The sequence below is a fragment of the Procambarus clarkii genome, chromosome 14, assembly GCF_040958095.1.
Source record: "Procambarus clarkii isolate CNS0578487 chromosome 14, FALCON_Pclarkii_2.0, whole genome shotgun sequence".
NCBI lineage: Eukaryota > Metazoa > Arthropoda > Malacostraca > Decapoda > Cambaridae > Procambarus > Procambarus clarkii.
The window spans coordinates 6781835-6803007 of record NC_091163.1 but is presented as its reverse complement, the minus strand read 5'-3'; the positions used below and the strand labels follow the sequence as shown (position 1 = coordinate 6803007).

At 41.6% G+C, this 21173-nt stretch overlaps 1 protein-coding gene across 14 annotated transcripts in view; it reads right to left on the bottom strand.

Annotated features, from left to right (window-relative positions):
• The window catches only part of Bruce (BIR repeat containing ubiquitin-conjugating enzyme), a 105878-nt gene that overhangs the window by 55784 nt on the left and 28921 nt on the right, over window positions 1-21173 (bottom strand). For 11 of the 14 annotated variants that reach the window (XM_069324304.1, XM_069324293.1, XM_069324297.1 and 8 more), the window contains exons 16-33: window positions 18624-18808; window positions 17483-17625; window positions 17208-17343; window positions 16878-17046; window positions 15886-16035; window positions 14650-15022; window positions 13676-13812; window positions 13149-13289; window positions 12385-12970; window positions 10524-10687; window positions 8646-8792; window positions 8288-8494; window positions 6490-6723; window positions 5879-6090; window positions 4766-5061; window positions 4170-4348; window positions 1944-2198; window positions 8-176 (exon numbers count right to left, since the gene is read on the bottom strand). In XM_069324304.1, coding sequence (XP_069180405.1) covers window positions 8-176; window positions 1944-2198; window positions 4170-4348; window positions 4766-5061; window positions 5879-6090; window positions 6490-6723; window positions 8288-8494; window positions 8646-8792; window positions 10524-10687; window positions 12385-12970; window positions 13149-13289; window positions 13676-13812; window positions 14650-15022; window positions 15886-16035; window positions 16878-17046; window positions 17208-17343; window positions 17483-17625; window positions 18624-18808 — 3883 coding nt within the window. The remainder of the gene's footprint in view (window positions 1-7; window positions 177-1943; window positions 2199-4169; window positions 4349-4765; window positions 5062-5878; window positions 6091-6489; window positions 6724-8287; window positions 8495-8645; window positions 8793-10523; window positions 10688-12384; window positions 12971-13148; window positions 13290-13675; window positions 13813-14649; window positions 15023-15885; window positions 16036-16877; window positions 17047-17207; window positions 17344-17482; window positions 17626-18623; window positions 18809-21173) is intronic. The other 3 variants (XM_069324302.1, XM_069324303.1, XM_069324294.1) reach the window with 2 other exon arrangements.

Sequence of the window (21173 nt, the reverse complement as noted above, 5' to 3'; positions counted from 1 at the left end):
TCATTACCTTCAAGAATATCTTGCAATAAGCAGGTAAGAGCATGGAGAGCCCAGGGAGCGCCCCAGGTGGTGTCTAATGTAAGAGCATGGCGTAGCAGAGCCCCCAGCTGAGAACGCGTTACAATCTCTGCCACGGATGGACTTGGTCTGATCACGCTCACCAGCCCTCCGATAACCTGTTGTTTGGAGAATAAAGCGAGAATAAAAATTATCTTAAATTTCTACTTTGCAGCTCACCCCTTAACTATCCACTATTTAGGAACACAAGCTCAACTAAATTGTTACCAAATCTTCTAATTCTAATTCAGTAGAATGAATGTTTCTGATACAGTATGCGGATAATTTAGCACAGTTTGAGCTACCTTTATCAATGAATAATCACAAACTGAAGCCTTCACTTGAGTAACTAGATGGAGAAAGAGGAGAATAAAGATGAGAAAGAGGAGAATAAAGATGAGGAGGAGACAGAGAAGCAAAGGGAGCCGGTCGGCCGAGCGGACAGCACACTGGACTTGTGATCCTGTGGTCCCGGGTTCGATCCCGGGCGCCGGTGAGAAACAATGGGCAGAGTTTCTTTCACCCTATGCCCCTGTCACCTAGCAGTAAAATAGGTACCTGGGTGTTAGTCAGCTGTCACGGGTTGCTTCCTGGGGGTGGAGGCCTGGTCGAGGACCGGGCCGCGGGGACACTAAAGCCCCGAAATCATCTCAAGATAACCTCAAGAAAATAGTAAAGATGCACCAACAAAGTAGCAGACTGGAGATCAGCAAGAGATAATGCCATAAAGAGAAAAGCAAGAGACTGAGCAAGACAATAATGTGGTCAAGGTGACATACATTAATAATGACAAAATCTGAACAACAATAGTGACTAGAGTACATGGCGATCTCACTTGAATGACCCTTCGCTCTCTCCAAATCAATCTACATCTGAACATGTTTATGTTTAATTCAAATTGTTCAATAAACCTAAAAGCAACAAATGAGAACTGATATCTTAGCCAAAGTAGATATATCCTTTCCCAAAAGATGAAAAAAGATAATAAAAATGCCCCTGGCCAATGCACAGTGGGACTCCGATTACCCAGATCCATCTTTTCTGGGTTCTAGGGGTTAACCCAAGGTAGAAACATCCGCTTTTCTATTTCCACCCCATTAACTAAAGCATATATGGTTAATGAACAGTCTGCCTCCATTAACCGAGAAGTCTCCGCATCTCCCAGGCCAAAAAATAAAAATGTAAAAAATATACGCACCTAACCTAACCAAATAAGCCTATTCCAGCTATATCATTGTATATGTAGTGAAATAGCATATTATATATGTTTATCAGAGGACACTCCCATTTATGTCCAACCACACCCACAGTCCAACCTACACATTAAACAGACCAGAGACCATGCATATTGGGTTATCCAATAATCCTTTCCATAAAATAACTACATATTTAAACCAGTATTTATCCAGGTCTTTTCTAAATCTAGAACTACACAGAAAAGTTGTATATGACTGCAAAAGTGGCAAATTGTCACTGAAATTGCTGAGGTTAGCTAGCGGCAGTGGTGTTTGTGCATATGCAATTGTAAAACAAGGTCTCCCATGTAGTCTTCATAATTTTCTGGGCTAAATAAATCAATCCATATTCTCTCATGTTAAATAAAATGAAAGGCTGAGGAAATAGAATGCATATTTACACGAAAATTGACAATGAAAACCTAGCAAAGCTACGCATTGTTGTCGTGGAGAGATGCCAGTAGGTCCATCATAGCCAGTTTTGCATAGCCTCAATTGCTTCATACAGTATCTCCTTTAATTATCCAGTCACTCGGAGATAACAATGAATCCAAATATTTGGGGTCATATTGTAGTCCATTTGAGCAAGGCCACACTAAATAAAAGTGTCAGCCACTAAAATTATTTAGATACAATATATGCTTGTCTTACTTTGCAAGTCAGTAGGAAGGAATCAACACAGCAGGGAGAGCTCGTGTTCATTAAGAGCTTGATGAGTCCATGAGCCACTGACAATGCTGTGGTACGGTCTAAGGGCACAAACACTTCTCCAGAGGAGTCACTATCATCTTTGCGTGCTCCTCCACTTGATGATGCAGAAGTTGTACGGGTATATCGTCTCACAATTGATCTCCGAATTGTGTCAAGTTTCTGGTAGATCTCGCCACTTAAACCAGCAAGAACCTGCTGTATTAAAAAAAAAAAGAAATATTAACATAACACTAAATACACCTGGGTTGTATCACAAGTGATCAAAGAAAAAACTGTATTCCTAGACTCACTTGCTAGCATGCTGCATATTAAAATCAATATGAAATACATATACATAATACTATATCACTTTTTGTAATTTCATGGGGGAAGATAGTATCAGCCAGGAAAAAAAAAAAAAAGGCAAATTGTTCAAATTCATTTTTGTTATATATATTAAACTGTAAAACTTAAAAAATACAAGTCCATTCATTATAACAAATGCAATATAGATAAACACCATGGATATGGATAGCACCACAGATAAACGAACACAACCACATTCCAGCCATATGCAGGCGATGAGTCACAATAACATGGCTAAAGTATGTTGACCAGACCACACACTAGAAGGTGAAGGGACGACGACGTTTCGGTCCGTCCTGGACCATTCTCAAGTCGATTGAGAATGGTGTGGTCTGGTCAACATTCCAGCCATCATACCTAGCCGGATCCCACACCTTAATACTAGCTGTCATGTATTCCACACAAATTTTTATATGCATACAAATACATTTACACTCTTCATACAATCTGCTTTCACCCAACCTTCCTCATTATTATATTCAATGTTGTCTACATACACTCATGTGCACACACTTATCATGTACACCTACATTCTTCACAATCTAGCCCTCTCCATTTACCATCAAATTTATTTCAATAAATTCTCTTTGATAGTCTACTAACATCCATTCGTTCAACATGCTCACACCAACCTGGGGCCAGATTCACGAAGCAGTTACGCAAGTACTTAAGAACCTGTACATCTTTACTCAAACTTTGGTGGCTTTGTTTACAATTATTAAACAGTTAATGAGCTCCAAAGCACCAGGAGGCTGTTTATAACAATAACAACAGTTGATTGGGAAGTTTTCATATTTGTAAATTGTTTAATAAATGTAACAAAAGCCGTTAAAGATTAAGGAAAGATGTACATGTTCGTAAGTGCTTGCGTAACTGCTTCGTGAATCTGGCCCCAGGTGTGCTCTCCTCAATCTAGTAATTTACTGACATTTACACTCTACCTTCCTTACTGTATTTTCCCAATACCACCCCATATGCTTCTCAGCTTATGAACCCCCTTAAAGAAGGACAGTTTACGTAAGAATCCTGATAGAGTAGCATATTCTAAAATACTGTACCGGGCTGATATTTTCAACAATGAAGTGTAAGTGCTCGATTGTGTATATGGGTCTGAGAGAATAATAATGAACTAACTTCAGGTATTATTTGCTTTTGCTTTCAATTTTCCGCCACAAACGGCAATCCACCCAGGTATTATGGGAAGGGGGCTACTGTTATATGCTAACACCAGGAGAGAAACTTACTGTCACACAAGTATCAGAATAGGCAGAATACCATAATGCTAATATGAAACAAAGAAGGTTACTATAGCACTATTATCAAGGAAGGAGGCTACCATCACACACAACAAGCCAAGATAACTTATCTTGTTCCAACAGACAAGGCTAAAGAATTGGTTCAATTATGACTGGCAATGCTTATTTCATATTATAACTGATAATAACTGTCACTTTGCTTAGTGATGTCAGGTCACCCACTGATATCCTTTAAGATCATTAAATGATTGTTTGCATATCTGAGTCATGACAGATCCGATCCAGTCATTGTCACTCATCTTCATAATGAAACCATATGAATATAACAAAACAAATTTTAAAGCACCCCGGTACACAATTCTGGCACTAAAATTCCAGTACTCTGTATTAGCAGAATTTCACCTGCGAAATAATTTTCTTACTAGTCACAATCGTTCTACATAAGGGTTTAAATATTAAGCATCCATACAATAATAAAATAGCTCAAGAGCAAACATTTATAGAGTTAAGCAAAACATGAATTAAATGATTGAGATATATGAACAGTGCATATAAAAATATTTACCCCAGAACCAACCTCTCCCAAGGATTTTGTTGCAGTTTCCAGATTTACCAACTGCTGCTTCTGATGGTGCACCAGGCGCTTTCTGAGACGTTCTCGAGAAGCCCGCGGTGCACTCCGGCTTGCTTCTGAACCCCTTCTCTGGAGACACGTCTCTGCTGTCAGCCATGTCCACCGCCCACCTGTCACATCACCAAAACTATTATTTTAATTTTACCTGTATTTTGCACACATTGACCATTTTATGAAAGAATATTGTATGTAAAAGGCAAAGTCCACTAAGGGCTCACCATACCCCGTGCTACTTGTAACTTTGTTCTGAGAAGCTGAATGTAAAACAACAAACACTCCCTGAATACTTCATCAATCAAAGTCATATGCTTTTCTAAATCCACCAAGGCTAAGTGCAGTAAAACACTTTCCTCTGTGCTAGAAACTTTCATTAACAAATAAAATTTAAGTGGACATTACAGCTTTATTGGATCCTATCTCCCTGATTTAGTTTTATACAGACCTCAGTCTCATGACACTATCAGTTAACTCCCAGCAATTTTTACAGGTATGCACAGCATGCAATACAGCAACAAATGAAACCTTACCATTTTCTTTATTCTTCTCTGTGTCATTCTTCCGTGTTGGAGTGAGAGCATCCAGACAGAGCGAGAGGTAGAGCAGGAGCCACGAGACAAGATGTGTGTCAACCTGAGAGCCAATGTTATGCCAAGGTAACCACATTGAATTTATGTCCATGGAAGTAGGTGTAGGGCTGTGAACAGTCAGGTTTCCAGTGCTATGTAGTTGGGCGGAGAGAACTCGCAGTATGGCATCAATGACCTGACTCCCTCGTCCACTGCCAACACTTTTTTGCCCAAGGAAGGTAAGCAGGGCAAAAACTCTGTGAAGAGAAGTGCCTATTTATTAGTCTGTTAATCACATGGGAGGTGGGAAATCTTGAATCTTGATTCGTACAATTACATTGCCACTTTATATCGGCATTGCACTATACTGCGTGCACTACATCATTTATATTTGAACTTCAGAACTCCTGGGTAATAAATACATAATGCTGACCAGCATTACTTACTCTTGCACATTTCACATCCTATAAACTTCAAAGGAATTAATAACTTATCCCTATAATATAATTTCTTGCTTTCTCACTGCCAACACATCAAAATACATCTGTGTCCAGAGCCTCAAGATTTACGCCTTTCTAACGACACACTACAACCTCCATCTGAGTGTGTAATTAAAACGCCTTATAATTCTAACACATTCAACATTTAATTCAGCTAAGCTCAGCAGCTAGAACATGCAAGTAATGCCTTTCTCTCCTCGTGCCTAACTGTCACGGGGTCCTGCCTAATATCACGAAGCACCCCCTTGCCTATGGGGAGCACCCATCATCGCTATCCTTCCACCTTACCAACACAACCACACAGCTGCTCACCCATAATGCTATACTATAATCACATCATTGTTTACCATTTAATCTTACCGTTACATGACTGATGATTTACACTGTGTAAATGTGTGTCTGCTTTCATGAATGCTGCGTTACATGGTGTTTTATGTATGTACATTCACAATTCTAATACTCTGTTTTTTCAACAATATTCGTCTCTGAATTATATTACCATATTATGCCATATTAATATATATATATATTACTATAATATATATAATTATATATATTATATCACAAAAATTACCTGGTGGCAGGAAAGTGCAGAGTATTGGTGGAGGAGAAAAGTGTGGTCATGGTGTTGGCCAAAAAGTCTCCCCACCAGGGTTGGCCAGCACACAGTCGAGCCAGGAGCGACGCCACACCCACCTGTGCTCCCTTGGGCCCCCTCACGCACACCTGTTCCACCAGTACCTTGGCTTGCTCAGGCCCACACCACTCCATCAGATTGTGTGGTACCTGGAAATATTCCTTTGATCATTATCTTTATTAATTTCTTTATTTATTTATATTCATTATTTCGTACATTATCCATAGGGTACAGAAGGGTCAGACGAAAAGAAAAAATGTAAATACAATGAAAGGTTATATCTATTTAAAAATTAAAATACCACTTTTATTCATAATATCATTTACAGTGCAGTAGACTGATATAGCATCACAGACATCAAAGCACTACCACCCTCCACCAGTACCTAAAGCAGTACCCACCACTTCAAAAAGACAAGGTGAACAGTAATCTTGGCCTTACATAAAATTTTATCTTGGCTCTTAATATGAAAACACACACACACAAAAAAAAAAAAAAAACTAGAAACCATATTTTTGCAGATCAGTCAGAATACCCCGTAATCTTACCGACATCCCGGGTATAGGCAGGGACAATGTAAGTAGGCAGTTTAAGAGGTATTGCATAAGTGTAGCCAGTTTGTCTGACGACGAACTGACTGCCGAGAGGAAATGCTTGTTGTGGTTGGTACTGGCTGAAGTCGGCGAGTAAGGCGTAGAGGAACTCTCCGCACCTCCCACACACTGTAGTCTACGCATCACAGACACCACCAGGTTCAGGTGCTGCTGCTCCAACATGCACTCCTAGAAACAGTCAGAAACATTTGTATTTAAGTATGAGAAAGCAAATGATCATGAAAAAATCCTGGAATAATTTATATACATCGTATTTACTGCGCACACTAAATCATCAGTTAATTGATAAGAATGTACTTATTTGCCTTATCCTGAATACTTCCACTTACCACCAAACATGACCTATTTATTATCAAGGTTAATTTCCAAATTCATCAGTCTTTAATCAATATTTTAAGTGTCCATAAGAACTTTGTGCATCTTACAGGCATAACAGAATTATCACTATGGAAGCCCAACACTTTCCTATCTGCACAAAACAGACACCAGAGAGAAATGAGGTAATAAATATTCAGTGTAAACTAACACTAATAACGATGAAAGAGAGAATAGGAAGAGGTGACATGATCACAACATACAAGATGCTGAGGAGGAATAGACAAAGTGGATAGACAAAGTCCTTTCCAGGCAATGGACAATAGAATGAAATGGCACAAGTGATATTATGCTGGAAACAAGCTGAACACAAGAATGTCGAGAAACTTAGAAGCACTTATTATGGAAATACCTTGCTTAGGCAAGGAGATTCTGCCTATTTCTTTACCGCCTATTCAACAACACATCTGCATACTCTAGTGTAAGAAATTAACATCAAAAACAACAATACATACTCAGAAGCCGTGTCTAGACAGACACCACCATTACCCTCCCCCCCTCAAGTACCCGACACACCTGGACACCTGCTGTCTGGCGGCCCAGCTACACTTCCTGGTCAACAAGCCTGCTGCTCGTTTGAGACTGCCGGCTGGCAATTACCTGCACTTCAGCGCCACCTACACAGGCTCGGCCGTATATATATAAGTAGCTCACCACCAGCTAGACCTCAGAATACTCTTCAATGCTCCTACTGCAACATCTACTCTCGCTCTCCTGAGTGTCGGTAGTCTCTTGCAGCTATTGAACATATTTATTGTGCACCTTTTCTTTAATATTAACGTAACTGTCACATGTTTCTCTTGCATTTTTGTTTTGTGTAACGTCAAGTATCATAGGGGATTTGTTTTATTTGTTAGTCATTTTTAGTAAGTATTTAAAGTTTTTCATTCTTTGTACTTTATCCCGCAGCTCTCACACAGTAAAGAGGTCAGAAGCAGTTTTATTTACTTTGTTTTATTTTTTTATTTAATGTTACCGGCATTCCACCAGCCAGAATAGCCAGTGCTCTATTCATCCACTTTTCCGTAACACACTAAATTCAAATACTTAGGTGGGGCCCAAGGAGCCATATATCATTCACTAGTGACACCAGTGCTCACCAGTGATTGGTGAGCACCAGCTTATTTCAAATCCAGCCTTTCTTGCCAATAACATATTGTTTTACTAATATTTCTTAGTTCTTGTTCTTGGTTTACTTGCAGGGAAATTAAAACTATCAGTTTTTAAAATGATATAAAATGATATAAAATAATAAAATTAATAATTTCTCATTTACCTTATTAAGTCTACTGATTCTTTTTCATAAATTAATTATACCATACAGTATTTCTAAAAAAAAATCCTTAAATTAACAAACCTGATAAGCATGTGTAATTTTCCGCTCGAGATCTGCATCCCGAGACCCAACAGAAGACATTTCTGAATAACCGAAAGAGGTGTGAGGACCCGTAGGAGCCGTTGGGCTCATAAGGAGAGGGTTGAGGAGAGATCGCAATTTACTGCAAGCTAGGCTGTAACGACACCCTATGTCCTCCACCACACTTCCCAACACTGTTAACTGGGTCTGAAAAATAAATATTAAAACAATGGAACTCAAGAGAAAGTCATCAATTACAGTCATCAATTACAGTCATCAATTACAAACATTTTGTAATACCATGAAGTCAGTTAAACATTTTGACTAAGTGCATAGCAAGTCAAGAATAGTAAAATACCTGGGCAGAGACTTTGTTCATGAGCGTCGGATGCGGCTGGCCCGGCTGTAGCTGCCAGGGAAGAATCAGGGTATGTCCATAAAATGCACCAACTGGTATTCTGCACTGGGACGACGTATTCATTCCGTATCTCCCGAGAGTTGTTACCTATAATGTACAGTATTTGGTGGAAAAACTGTTTATTTTTCACAATACAAACAAGAAGGATTAGGGTATATTTGAAGCTCAGAATTCACAATCATTCTAACAAATATAGAGCATAAACACAATAGCTTAACGTTCATAAAACAAACAAAACATCCTACTTTTCTCAATATTGATTCCTTAATCATTTGCTTTTCTACTTCTTTGTTTTTATTAAGAAGATCAGTTCTCTTCATATTTATGATTAATCATCATAAAGGTCAATGGTTGCTAGTCTTGAACAGAACCTAACTATTACTGAAGGATATGTCTACCGCATCGGCAAACATTTTACTCTACCACCGCCAAACATCTGCATCTTTCAATTACAAACTCCTGTTCTGAAGGCCAGATGCTTAAATGATCATTTCAGGATGTTCAAGCAATTTTTTAATGCATTCATCAAAGCTCATATTTTTCAGGAGTTACGTTTATTTCACTATTCAACTACTGCATAGCTGAGTTACCTTGAGGTTATCTTGAGATGATTTCAGGGCTTTTAGTGTCCTCACGGCCCGGTCCTCAACCAGGCCTCCACCCCTAGGAAGCAGCCCGTGACAGCTGACCAACTCCCAGGTACCTATTTACTGCTAGGTAACAGGGGCATCATAGTGAAAGAAACTCTGCCCAATGTTTCTCGCCGGCGCCCGGGATCGAACCCGGGACCACAGGATCACATGTCCAGTGTTCTGTCCGCTCAACCACCGGTTCCCAAAATATGGGTATAGCAGCAATAGGGTTGATTTAAGATTTTCTGATGAAAGCCATCTTGATAAGCTCCTCTGAGCCATAGAATTGGGTTAGTATCCAGAAACATTAAGACGAGCAATCTTGCAAATTGTCTAGTACCACGAGAACTAAACCACACACCAGAAGATGAGACGACGACGACATTTCGATCCGTCCTGCACCATTATCAAGTAGATTGTCCAGGTCCAGGTACTGGTCCAGGATGGACCAAAATGTTATCGTCTCATCTTCTGGTTTGTGGTTTAGTTCTCACATCTTCAAGCCATGTTAATGCGACTCATCGTCTGCGTCTAGTACCATATTCCTGGGGGTCAAGAGCAGTGGAGAGTATTACCTCAGTCTGCCAACAAGAATAACCCACTTGTTATGACACCAAATATATCAAACCATTCACCACCCCCTACATTGACTACAGCCAGGTGGCAGCACTGGATAGTATTACTGGCTTTGGGGAAGTGGCTACCTCACTTTGTGCCCTACATCCACAACATTCATGTACACATCTCTGCAGGCACAAATTAAAGTTTGACTAGTAAATTCTTAAGACTGAAGGCCATTAGTGCTAATGTAGAGTACCCTCTTTTTCCAGCTTGAGTTTGATTCCTCTCCAAGGCCTCCATGAGTGGGCTTTATTGTCCTTCAAGAGGGGGGACACCATTATAATACTTTGCAGATGTGTCGGCTCTACCTGACCTATCTGGTGTCAAAGTGATTATTTTCAGCTTGTCTCAGCGAGTGCTGAGACAAGTCGCCCCGCATATGGCATATGATGGACCAGTGGTCTGATGGACCCAGTGCTATAGCTTGGGACATACCAAGATACCACTCGGAAACAGATGTCACATCCCACTTGTCACTACATAAATCTGTAAACAGTGTATAGAAAATCAAAAGCTTTTATTCAGACACAAAAAACAGAAATTACATAGCTTTATATAACCTCACCTTCAGATATCTACACAAGGGAGGAGGTTGAAGGTCAGCCAGAATCAACGGCCGCATACCGATGTCAGAAGCCACCACTAGCCTCTCTCCATCCATGTCCTCTCCTGTCATCCAGATGTCTATGCTCAGAGAGACTAGGTCACTGCAAGCCGGAATAACCACATCTGACAATGAAAAATAAAACATGTCATTCACCTGCTCTCGTCCTTCCAGCTACTGTAGGTTACAGTTTCCCAGCACTCGATCACTGAAAAAATTCCCAGGCGAGCCATGGTAATTCATCAAAGGTACCACAGTATACATATAAATGACTATACCATAATTGAAGATTTCGTGCGGACAATCAGTTTTAAGGAAGATAATTTGTTTATAAAACCCAATGCAAACCTAATTCAGTTTTGCAAAATGGTAGAAGGGCCATGACTTCTTCAAATGAAATGTTGCGAGTCCCTCGACTCAAAAATATTGGGAAGCATTAAACTAATCCAAGTAACTTTCAATAGAGGAGTTCAGAAATATTTGTCAAAAGAAAGCACCAAGCCGGGGAAACAACTTGGCAGCAAATGACTATGTTTGGACTGCACCCGAGGTGAAGGACCATTTTGTGTGTGTTGACCTGTCAGATATGAGCAATGTACTATTTCTCGATAACAGCCCATCACATCCACAAGATGATGAGCTAGTTAATGGCAGCTGTATGTTTGCTACATTCTTGTTCCCCAACACAACTTCTTTGATCGAATCACTGGATTAAGGAATAATTTCTAACCTAAAATTCCACTCCAGAAATTAGTTTGCCATACACCTATATGCACAGAATTATATTATTTAAGACCGAAGGATTTGATGGTAGTGCTACGTCAAAAATCGACTATGATTTCTGTCATTAAATTTTGAATATGCATAATTTTCAGCAGGTTGATTTTCTCTAAGAACGTGAGGTCACATTTCATGGTGCACAGATGAAAAAACCATGGCCATATTCTGTGAATGTCTGCCTCCCGCTGTGAAAATCGTAACCAGCATTGTGACCCTTGTACATAATCTTCATTAGCCAGGAATCTTCTATGACATTATCAACACTAAATAATCATAGTTATTTATTTATTTCATCCATATTAAGTGATGCTGTGAGCACAAGCTGCAAAGTAGTGCTGTGAGCTGCTGCAGCATACACTACCTATTGATATATACAAGACTTCTTATATTCTTGTACAGCCACTAGTACGCGTAGCATTTCGGGCAGTACCTATGGTCATCCTCACAATTTTCTACCAAGATGGCATCTGTTTACTGGAGACCCAAGGAAGCAAATGTGAGCCCCATATATGCCTGGGACTTTTAAATTGTACGCAGTATTCAATATCATTCCTGTTTGACTCGTGTGGTGTGGTCAGATATGCCACGATCATCCCTGTTTGACATACTCAACTGAAGGATTAATTAGCATATGTAATTGTGGAATATTTGGAGATGCCCTGGTTTTTTAAGGAGATAATTTTATAAAAAACTGAAAAGACAAGGTTTTTATGTGCCATGTTCGATGATAATGGGTGACCTCACCCTGTTAAATTTCAGGGTAAACCCAAATCCTTTATGTCTTTCTCACAAGCAGAAAGCAATGTTTACAGCACTTTACTGGCATTCTCAACATGCTCTTGGATATTTCCAGGTAATGATTCCTATGTAAATATCAGACATGCAAATGAATGTAAAGTAAATGGTAAATATATTGCCAGTGTTCAACATGAGGCAGCCATATGTATATGGAAAAACAGTGTACACCATACAGAACTGACAATCTTTAACTTCAAGCTGACACACCAAACTTCCAAAACATAAATAAATGAAGATAACAAACCTGTTAGTAAAACTGGAGCGCCGAAATCGAGCACAACAAAACGTCGCGCTCCAGAGTGCATCCTCTCAATAACGAGCATTTGTTGAGGTGGCAGAGATAGCAGCTGCTGCCAAGGTGCCCCAAGACTCCCCTGCATGGCAGATGTAACTTTCTTCCCATGTGTTCCATCTTTTGTTGGAGGGTGACCTGCTGAAGGAGTAGAAGCCTTGCTCTCTAGTGAACTGACATCTTCATCACTCTTCCTCTTGGTATACGAATTCTGCTGGACAACATGTTTGGAACTATCCACTTCTTCTTCAACTGATGAAAGGCCAAAGTCAATCTTGGCTGAAACAACTAAGTCAACATCACCATTACCCATATACTGCACTGATGGATGAGCGACATCTTCAGCCTCAGTCAAGAGGATGGCGTTCAGTCCATCGTCAGGGGTGGCATCAGAGCTGCTTGATGAAATTGTGCTAGTTTCTTCTTTTATGTCCATTTCTTTGTTTTCTCCATCTAAAGGTAGTAACGTATCGACTGACTGAGAGCCAGAGTTTTCTGCAGCCACAACTTTGGCTAGAGTTTGTGTTCGTTGTTTAGCCTGAAAAGTTGACAAAACATTCATGTTAAAATACTCATGAATTGGCAGAGACGAAAGATTGCAGCAGAGACTGCTCAATCTTCACTCTGCAATCAACGACCACATATATCTGAAAAACTACATTGAATTTAACACAATGCACTCCATCTGAATTTCAAAAAACGGATCTAACATGTACCTTTTGAAGGCAATGTTTCATTGAAGCTAACTGGTCACTGAGAGTCTGCAGCTTCTCTAGGTAAGTTTTAGTAGCCTTCTTGGCAAGTAGTAGCTCTACAGCCTGATTCTTAACAGCCATGTCCTCAACTGCCTTGTGTAACTGCAAAATAGGTAAGTGTCCAATTGTCACTAGCTAACCATGAAATTTGTGTCTGCTTCTGTGCAGTGTTACATTTCAATGTTCCAGAGCTACATTGCTATTCTAAATGTATGAGAAAAACCTACTTGCAACAATCACATGATAAAATGTGGAAGTTGATTACAGGATATCAGACAATATATGCAGAAAACTTCAGTTTTTTCCAGCAACCAAAAGCTTAAAACAACTAATTTCTACATAATACTTTCAAGAAGTTACAAACTTAGAGGACTATGTAATTACAATCTGCACTAGCTTGTAATCAAATTGAAACAAAGATTTATCTTCAATTGCACATGCACAAGGGCAGGAGTTCATTTTTCATTAAGTGACATTTGCAGTCTCACCATTGTGACAGATGCATCAACTGCTTTTGCTGTTCCACTGCTACTCGAAGCCTCAACTTGGGTCAGGGTGCTGGTGTCTAATCCCCCTGGGATAGTAAATGGCTGCATCATAAACGGACTACCAGGATGACCGGAACCTGTCAAATTGAAAATAAACAACGATGTGTAACAGCCTCACTGAAAAGGGGCCTTTACATAAAAATTGGAGCATCACAAACATGGGTAATATGATCGAGAAATTAGAATGAATCAATGTGTGTAGGGGGGTGCACGGAGCAGTGGTACTCTGCTAGTAACACTCCTCCTGATACATTGCCCCTGACAATGATGGTAGTGATGGTGGTGGCTATGGTGATGAAAATGATGGTGGTGGTGATGACAATGATAACGATTGTGGTGATAATGACAATCATGATGGTGATGATGACAACAGTAATAAAATAGTGCATTAGTTACCAAACATACAGTTCCCCACAAATATTACAGTACTGCATAGCATAGGAAGTTACACACAATATAACCATGCATAGAAAGAACAATTTATTGAACATGAGGGATATTTGCTTAGTATGCTTATACTGTATATACTTTAAGTATGAGCTTCTCAAACAAATAATGGCTAGAAAATAGTAACTACCACCTGTAGCACACCTGGAGAGAATTCTGGGAGTTTTCCTACTCTCCAAGCCTGACCTGAGGCCAGACTCGACTTGTGATAATTTGGTCCAACAGGCTGCTGCTTGGAGTGGCCCGCAGGCCCACGACCGAGTGAGTCACTTTACTCAGCAGAGCAAATAATACACAGTACATATTGTCAAGTGTTGTAAAGACTTTATACCACAAGAATTACTAAGCAACTTAAACGATGTACCGCTGAATCCAAATCACGCAACCAGCAGTCATTTGTCCTTTCAATGCCACCTACAATTAAACAACAGATATTTAATATACAATAACAAAAACTAGAGTCTAACCTGTTGATGCTCTTTCCATCTTGGTACCATCACTAGCCATGTGGAGTGTAAAATGAAGCGGCTCCACCTCCAACAATCCACACAGAGCACTGGTATGTGTCAAGCCTAGGAAGGCACCAACTTGTGACCCCCGCCCCAGGAGTGCCCCGATGTCACTGTCATCACGTCCCATTACAATGTACGGATAGCCAATAGTAGTACCGGGGCCCCCAGTTTTGCCGTTCATGGTGGTGTGAGTGCCGCCTCCTGGCCCAGTCTGCATGCTCCCGGATATGCCACTGCCACCGAAACTGATGTTATTATTGTTGTTGTTGTTGTTGTTATTGCCGGTGTTGTGGCTCGAGTTTGAATGACCAGTAGTAGTACCGCTAATCTGTGGGTGATGAAAGTGCAATGTTAAAAAAAAATCTTAGAGGTAACCAAGGCAAACTATATAGAAATAAAAGTGGCATTACTCTTTATATGCAAAAGTTTAACACGACAAAGACAAGCAATGAATGTCTGTGAATCCTCCAGCCAAGAGCTATACATGATGTAATTCCTTATTAATGGTATCTCTAGTACCAATGTCCTCATAAAACTGTATACCAGCCACTCTGAAGTGTCAATACTTCTAAGCATCTTTGTATAGAATCTATTATAAATTCACAACAAGCAATAATGCCTTGTACTCAGTACAAAGAGGGAGAGCATTATGAAACAGAGATAATAGGAACCTGGATGGCTATGTGTAAGTCAGGTCAGGATGGTATCCCTTAGGTAAGAAAGGCTTTGTTGTGCTCATGCATGTTCAATAGGAACAGATTTACACCTGCATGTGTAAGGTATGCATAAGTTAGAGTCGAGTATGTTGAGTTTGCATAGTTTATGAGTTAGTTTAAAATCTAAAAGGGCAGGGTGGGGGGGAAGGGATAGGTTAATAGGTGCTGTTAGTTCTGGAATGCTATATTTATGTCAGAATGTGGAATGTTGGGCTAAGATGAGAATAGGATGCATTAGAGACTAAGGAAGGTCAGGATGAGCAGATGTGGACCCGAGAGCCAAGTTTACCGATATCTTATGAGAATAAATTTTGAGAAGAGGGGTAACTACCCTACTCTATAATGCAGGTAATACAAGGCTATTTTTGTACCAGCATAGTGGGCAGAGGGGTCTCCACATTTCTAAAATAAAAATGTTATAGAAAATTAATTAACAGGGTAAAAAAAATGAAAGATAAAGATACTAGAAACTTACTGTCTGTTTTGCAAGTAGTGGAGGGTCCGTGTCAAAGAGCTCTCGTTCAAACGGTGTCCCATAGAGGTTAAACCTAGTTTGTAATACTGCATGTAGTGGGTCCACTTTCTTGCTCAGAGCTTCTGAGATCATGGTTAACAGTTGAGTAACCTGCCAAGGGTGGAATCATTGCAAGTGAGCTAATTGGACAATATATTTGATATACAATTAAGCCTTTGCCAATTGTTCTCATTTGAACTTCTTCAGAACAATCGGCTTTTCCTTTGTATACTTAGCACTGTTATTTTAATATAGTTTACACAAATGTTTCAATTTACAAAATTATTTTGTTCTTTGATTTCCACAAGTAATAAAGTTTTGCCCCATTTGCTGCCCTCTTTGTGGAGCAACAGGAGCTCTGTTCCATCGCCGCCTAGCTACTTGATTCGTGCACCATTAATCCCTCCATACATACTAACTTTTGCTTCTTGATATATTCCTCTGCCACCTGGAGGTTTAGCAATAATGGATATTTCCACTTAATTTCATTATACCTTTATTAACATACTATACTGAGCTCCACTTATACTTCTCAGTCCCAAGATACATTAAAAATAGACATTTACTGAATTAGCATCACCGAACATGCAATTATTAATCCTCAAAATATACTCTCCAATCTTCCCCGATGTGCTATAAAGACCAATATAAAAACATTAAAAAATAAACAAAATCTACACCAGGATAACCATCCCTTCAATTTGCCACTCACTCCAAATTACTGATAAAACATTCCAGATGCCATTACAAGAGCAACACCCAAGTTATCTACATTGAAGATACAAGACAATTGAAAATGTATACATCTGAATGAAATCATCAGTCTTATAATATTTATTGGAGTATCGGTATCGTCACAGGCGTCTCTTCAAATTCGGTAATCGTCATTGTATAAAATTGTGACATTATGCATGATACATTATGCCAACATAAAACTGGAAACAGCAGCTTACCTTGCGAGAAGTTCCCCAAGGGTTGCACCATTTGACATGGTTAAGAAGGGTAAAAAACCAATGAAGAGCACCGGCACTCTGGCAGGTAAGGACATGATCCAGCCACTCCAACAGAGCCTCCAACACGGCCCAACCAAACACTGTGCCGCCCTCAACAACACGGGAACCCCTGAAACAAAATTATTTGTTTTTAAACATTTCAAACTTTCAAGTTAACAAAAAATTGCCAGTTTCCAATTAATCATTCTGCTAAGTGTTCCCTAAATATGAGAATTTGAGAAAGCAAATAATTACCCACCATACACACACACTAGTCATTAGTTAACTTACTCCAAAGCAGTGACTATTATTTTGGATGTTTTGTGGGCAATACTTCGGTCCCCAAGCAGGAGACATGAACGCACCAGTCCAGAGAGGTGGAGCTGAAGCATTGTGATAATTCCCACGCTGATGGTGTTGTCATCAACTGAAAACAAAAATCTCACTTACTGCCAACACACTATTTGAAATCTTACATGCTGCAAATAATATTTCTTTTATCTTCAAATGAAAGAACAAGTCAAGTAAAAATATAAAGCAGCATATTCATGTAAATACAATCTTACCAGCAGCTGTATGTATTGAAGTAACCCAGAGTAACATGTCTAAAGCTCTGTGACGAACGTGATCAGACGAAGTGTCGCCAATAATTGCTTCAAGAAGACTCTTGTGGAAGGTTTCACTTTCAACCAATGACATTCTCTGTTGCCTATAATGAAAAAAGCTTAATTGTAATATTTTCTTAAATAGAGCATTGCGTGAAATGAAACTCGTCTTTCTGGTACTTCCCCCAGGGCCAATATCTCACTAGGCATCTAAGAGAGATTCGGAACACCAGGAGCAAGGACCCTGCCAAAAAGGACGAAAGTATCACACACTCAACCCTCCAGAGAAATGTTTGGTACAAACTAATATCAAACCTTAAAACTATCTCTGACAACAAGAATACCACATCATTTCTTGCTCCTACCTACCAAATAGAATTCAAAGAAGAATAACCCTTCACAAAATGCATGCAGGATTAGTAATTTTGCCATGAGCATATACCCTAGCAAAAACTCATGATTAGCATCAGCTTTGTCAGCCATGAGATGCACTGACAAGCCATACTGAACACAAACCGGTATTATTTTATTTATTTTTTTTATACGTAGGTGAGAATAGGAGGAGACAACTTCTAACTCCTGTTAACATTCTGTGAGCTTTCCCTTTCCATTGTTCATGGTAAGCCTTACCATGCTACTTTTCCCTAGACTCAAACTCGGAGCAAATCGCTGATGAGGCACAGGGTGAGCGTCACTATTACGCCACCCAGGACTAACCTTAATGCAGATACGTCATCACTTCACCTAGAAAGTTCAGAGAATCACATTCCACAAAGCACAGGATTGGTAATTTCACCATGAGCCTTAAAGAAGGGTAATCTAACTACCAGACCAACTACCGTCCTCGAGTGACTGATTTACTGACATGCACGATAACATCATTCGACTACACATTTCAGTAAAAATCTCGGTAAGTATAGTATTGCATTTACAAACTGGATTGTAGTGCCTTGTAATACATCAATGTATTTCTTTCAATTTATATCTTTTTTACTTCCTCAGTTTACCTTTCCTACTGCTCCTCCCATACATCTTTCTCTGTATCTTACTGAAATATTCACCAAAACTAGAGTGGGGTAAACTTTATAAAATGCAAACTCACCTCTCATGAGAAATGGTGGTCTTCAAACAACATCTGACTGTGATGGAGAGCTCCTGAATAATATCACATCCTCGAACCAAGTCCACCCGTTTATTGGAGGAAGCCGCCAAACGGTCCAGGAACGTGGATGATTGGGGAGGCATGTATTGAGTCACCAGATCAAGGTCACTGTTCTTTTGAAGGTCCTAAAAATAAAAAATAAAAATAAAAAATAAAAATTAGAATATACTTGACATACCTGACAAAATGTATATAATTTGTCCAATATACAGAGCACCACTTGGTTTCCGAACTTTAGTTATCCGAAACTTCCAGTTTCCCGATTGGGGTTGGGGAGTCATGCTACCCGAACAAAGTTCGGGTAGGAAGGGGTCCGCCAAGCGTCACGCCGGCTTGTTGTGGTGGGTGGGAGATGGTCCAGTTTGCCCACTGTGACTTCACAGATTCACGGCCTATTATTCCTATTATTTTGAATTGCCATAAGGCTGGAATGTTCATTCTGTGCTTTTGTTTTACATATCTGCACAATCAAGAAACATCTGTGCACCATGTTGGCTCCAAATGCACGCATTGCATCAGTGATGGCCGACTGGTGGGTGGATGAACGATGCAACTTAGGTGGGAGGCAGTATGAATGAGGAGGGGGGGAGAATCAGTGACAAAGGGGGAGAGAGAGATGCTAGGAGGGAGGGGGAGGTAGGGAGAGATGTTAGGAGGTAGGGAGAGATGCTAAGAGGGAGGGGGAGGTAGGGAGAGATGCTAGGAGGTAGGCAGGAAGGGATGGAAGTAGTGAGAATTAGGGAGGGAAAGGCAGGCTGGCAGGCACAGGCAGGCAGGCAGGCAGGCAGGCACAGGCAGGCAGGCAGGCAGGCAGGCAGGCGCAGCAGGGAGTGAGTGGTAGTCACGCGGTTGAACCGCGTGACCTTGAGAGATGGGATGTAGGGGGGCGGGTGGTTTGTTGGTGGTGGGGGTGAGACCGGCTCATTCCCGAAGATAAGCCTAACACACACTACCCGTTAGCATGATGGCAGGGAGGGAGGCAGGCTGGCTGGAAAGGAAGCAGGCTGGCAGGCTGGGAAGGAGGCAGGCAGGCAGGCAGGCTTGCAGGCTGGGAAGGAGGCAGGCAGGCAGGCAGGCTTGCAGGCTGGGAAGGAGGCAGGCAGGCAGGCAGGCTTGCAGGCTGGGAAGGAGGCAGGCAGGCAGGCAGGCTTGCAGGCTGGGAAGGAGGCAGGCAGGCTTGCAGGCTGGGAAGGAGGCAGGCAGGCAGGCAGGCTTGCAGGCTGGGAAGGAGGCAGGCAGGCAGGCAGGCTTGCAGGCTGGGAAGGAGGCAGGCAGGCAGGCAGGCTTGCAGGCTGGGAAGGAGGCAGGCAGGCAGGCTTGCAGGCTGGGAAGGAGGCAGGCAGGCTTGCAGGCTGGGAAGGATGCAAGCAGGCAGGCAGGCTTGCAGGCTGGGAAGGAGGCAAGCAGGCAGGCAGGCTTGCAGGCTGGGAAGGAGGCAGGCAGGCAGGCAGGCTTGCAGGCTGGAAAGGAGGCAGGCAGCCAGACAGGCTTGCAGGCTGGGAAGGAGGCAGGCAGGCTTGCAGGCTGGGAAGGAGGCAGGCAGGCAGGCAGGCTTGCAGGCTGGGAAGGAGGCAGGCAGGCAGGCAGGCTTGCAGGCTGGGATGGAGGCAGGCAGGCTTGCAGGCTGGGAAGGAGGCAGGCAGGCAGGCAGGCTTGCAGGCTGGGAAGGAGGCAGGCAGGCAGGGATGCTTGCAGGCTGGGAAGGAGGCAGGCAGGCAGGCAGGTTTGCAGGCTGGGAAGGAGGCAGGCAGGCAGGCTTGCAGGCTGGGAAGGAGGCAGGCAGGCTTGCAGGCAGGCAGGCAGGCAGGCAGGCAGGCAGGCTTGCAGGCTGGGAAGGAGGCAGGCAGGCAGGCAGGCTTGCAGGCTGGGAAGGAGGCAGGCAGGCAGGCAGGCTTGCAGGCTGGGAAGGAGGCAGGCAGGCAGGCAGGTTTGCAGGCTGGGAAGGAGGCAGGCAGGCAGGTTTGCAGGCTGGGAAGGAGGCAGGCAGGCAGGAAGCGATATATGGGTGTTGAAGTGAACCATGAACCACGTGACCTTTGAGTGTGTGTGTGTGTGTGTATGGGTTTGGGGTGGGGGGAGAGGGGGAGGTGTATCGGTGGTGGGGGAGGGACCGGCTGACTCCGTAAGCCTAACCACACTCCACAGACCTGTGACCCAGATTTGTTTCTTAAATGTACAGTACAGCATCGTATATTTTAGGCAGGATGTGCCTGCAGGCTGGCAGGAAACATCCAGAGGATGTTTGCTAGACGTCTTAATAATCAGTTAGGAACAATTAAGGACTTTTATAAAGCGGATCAGGACTTCACTTATTGGTGAGTACAAACAAAACACAGTCGCATTTACGCTATGAATCTGTCGATTTTTTCCCCTAGAGTTTTTTTCGTGAATTTTTTCGGAAAAATTTATTTTTACATTTCTAGTTTATTTTTTCCCCTCTATTTCTCGTATACGAACTTACATGTTAACCGACGGGTCTCGTCCCCAAGG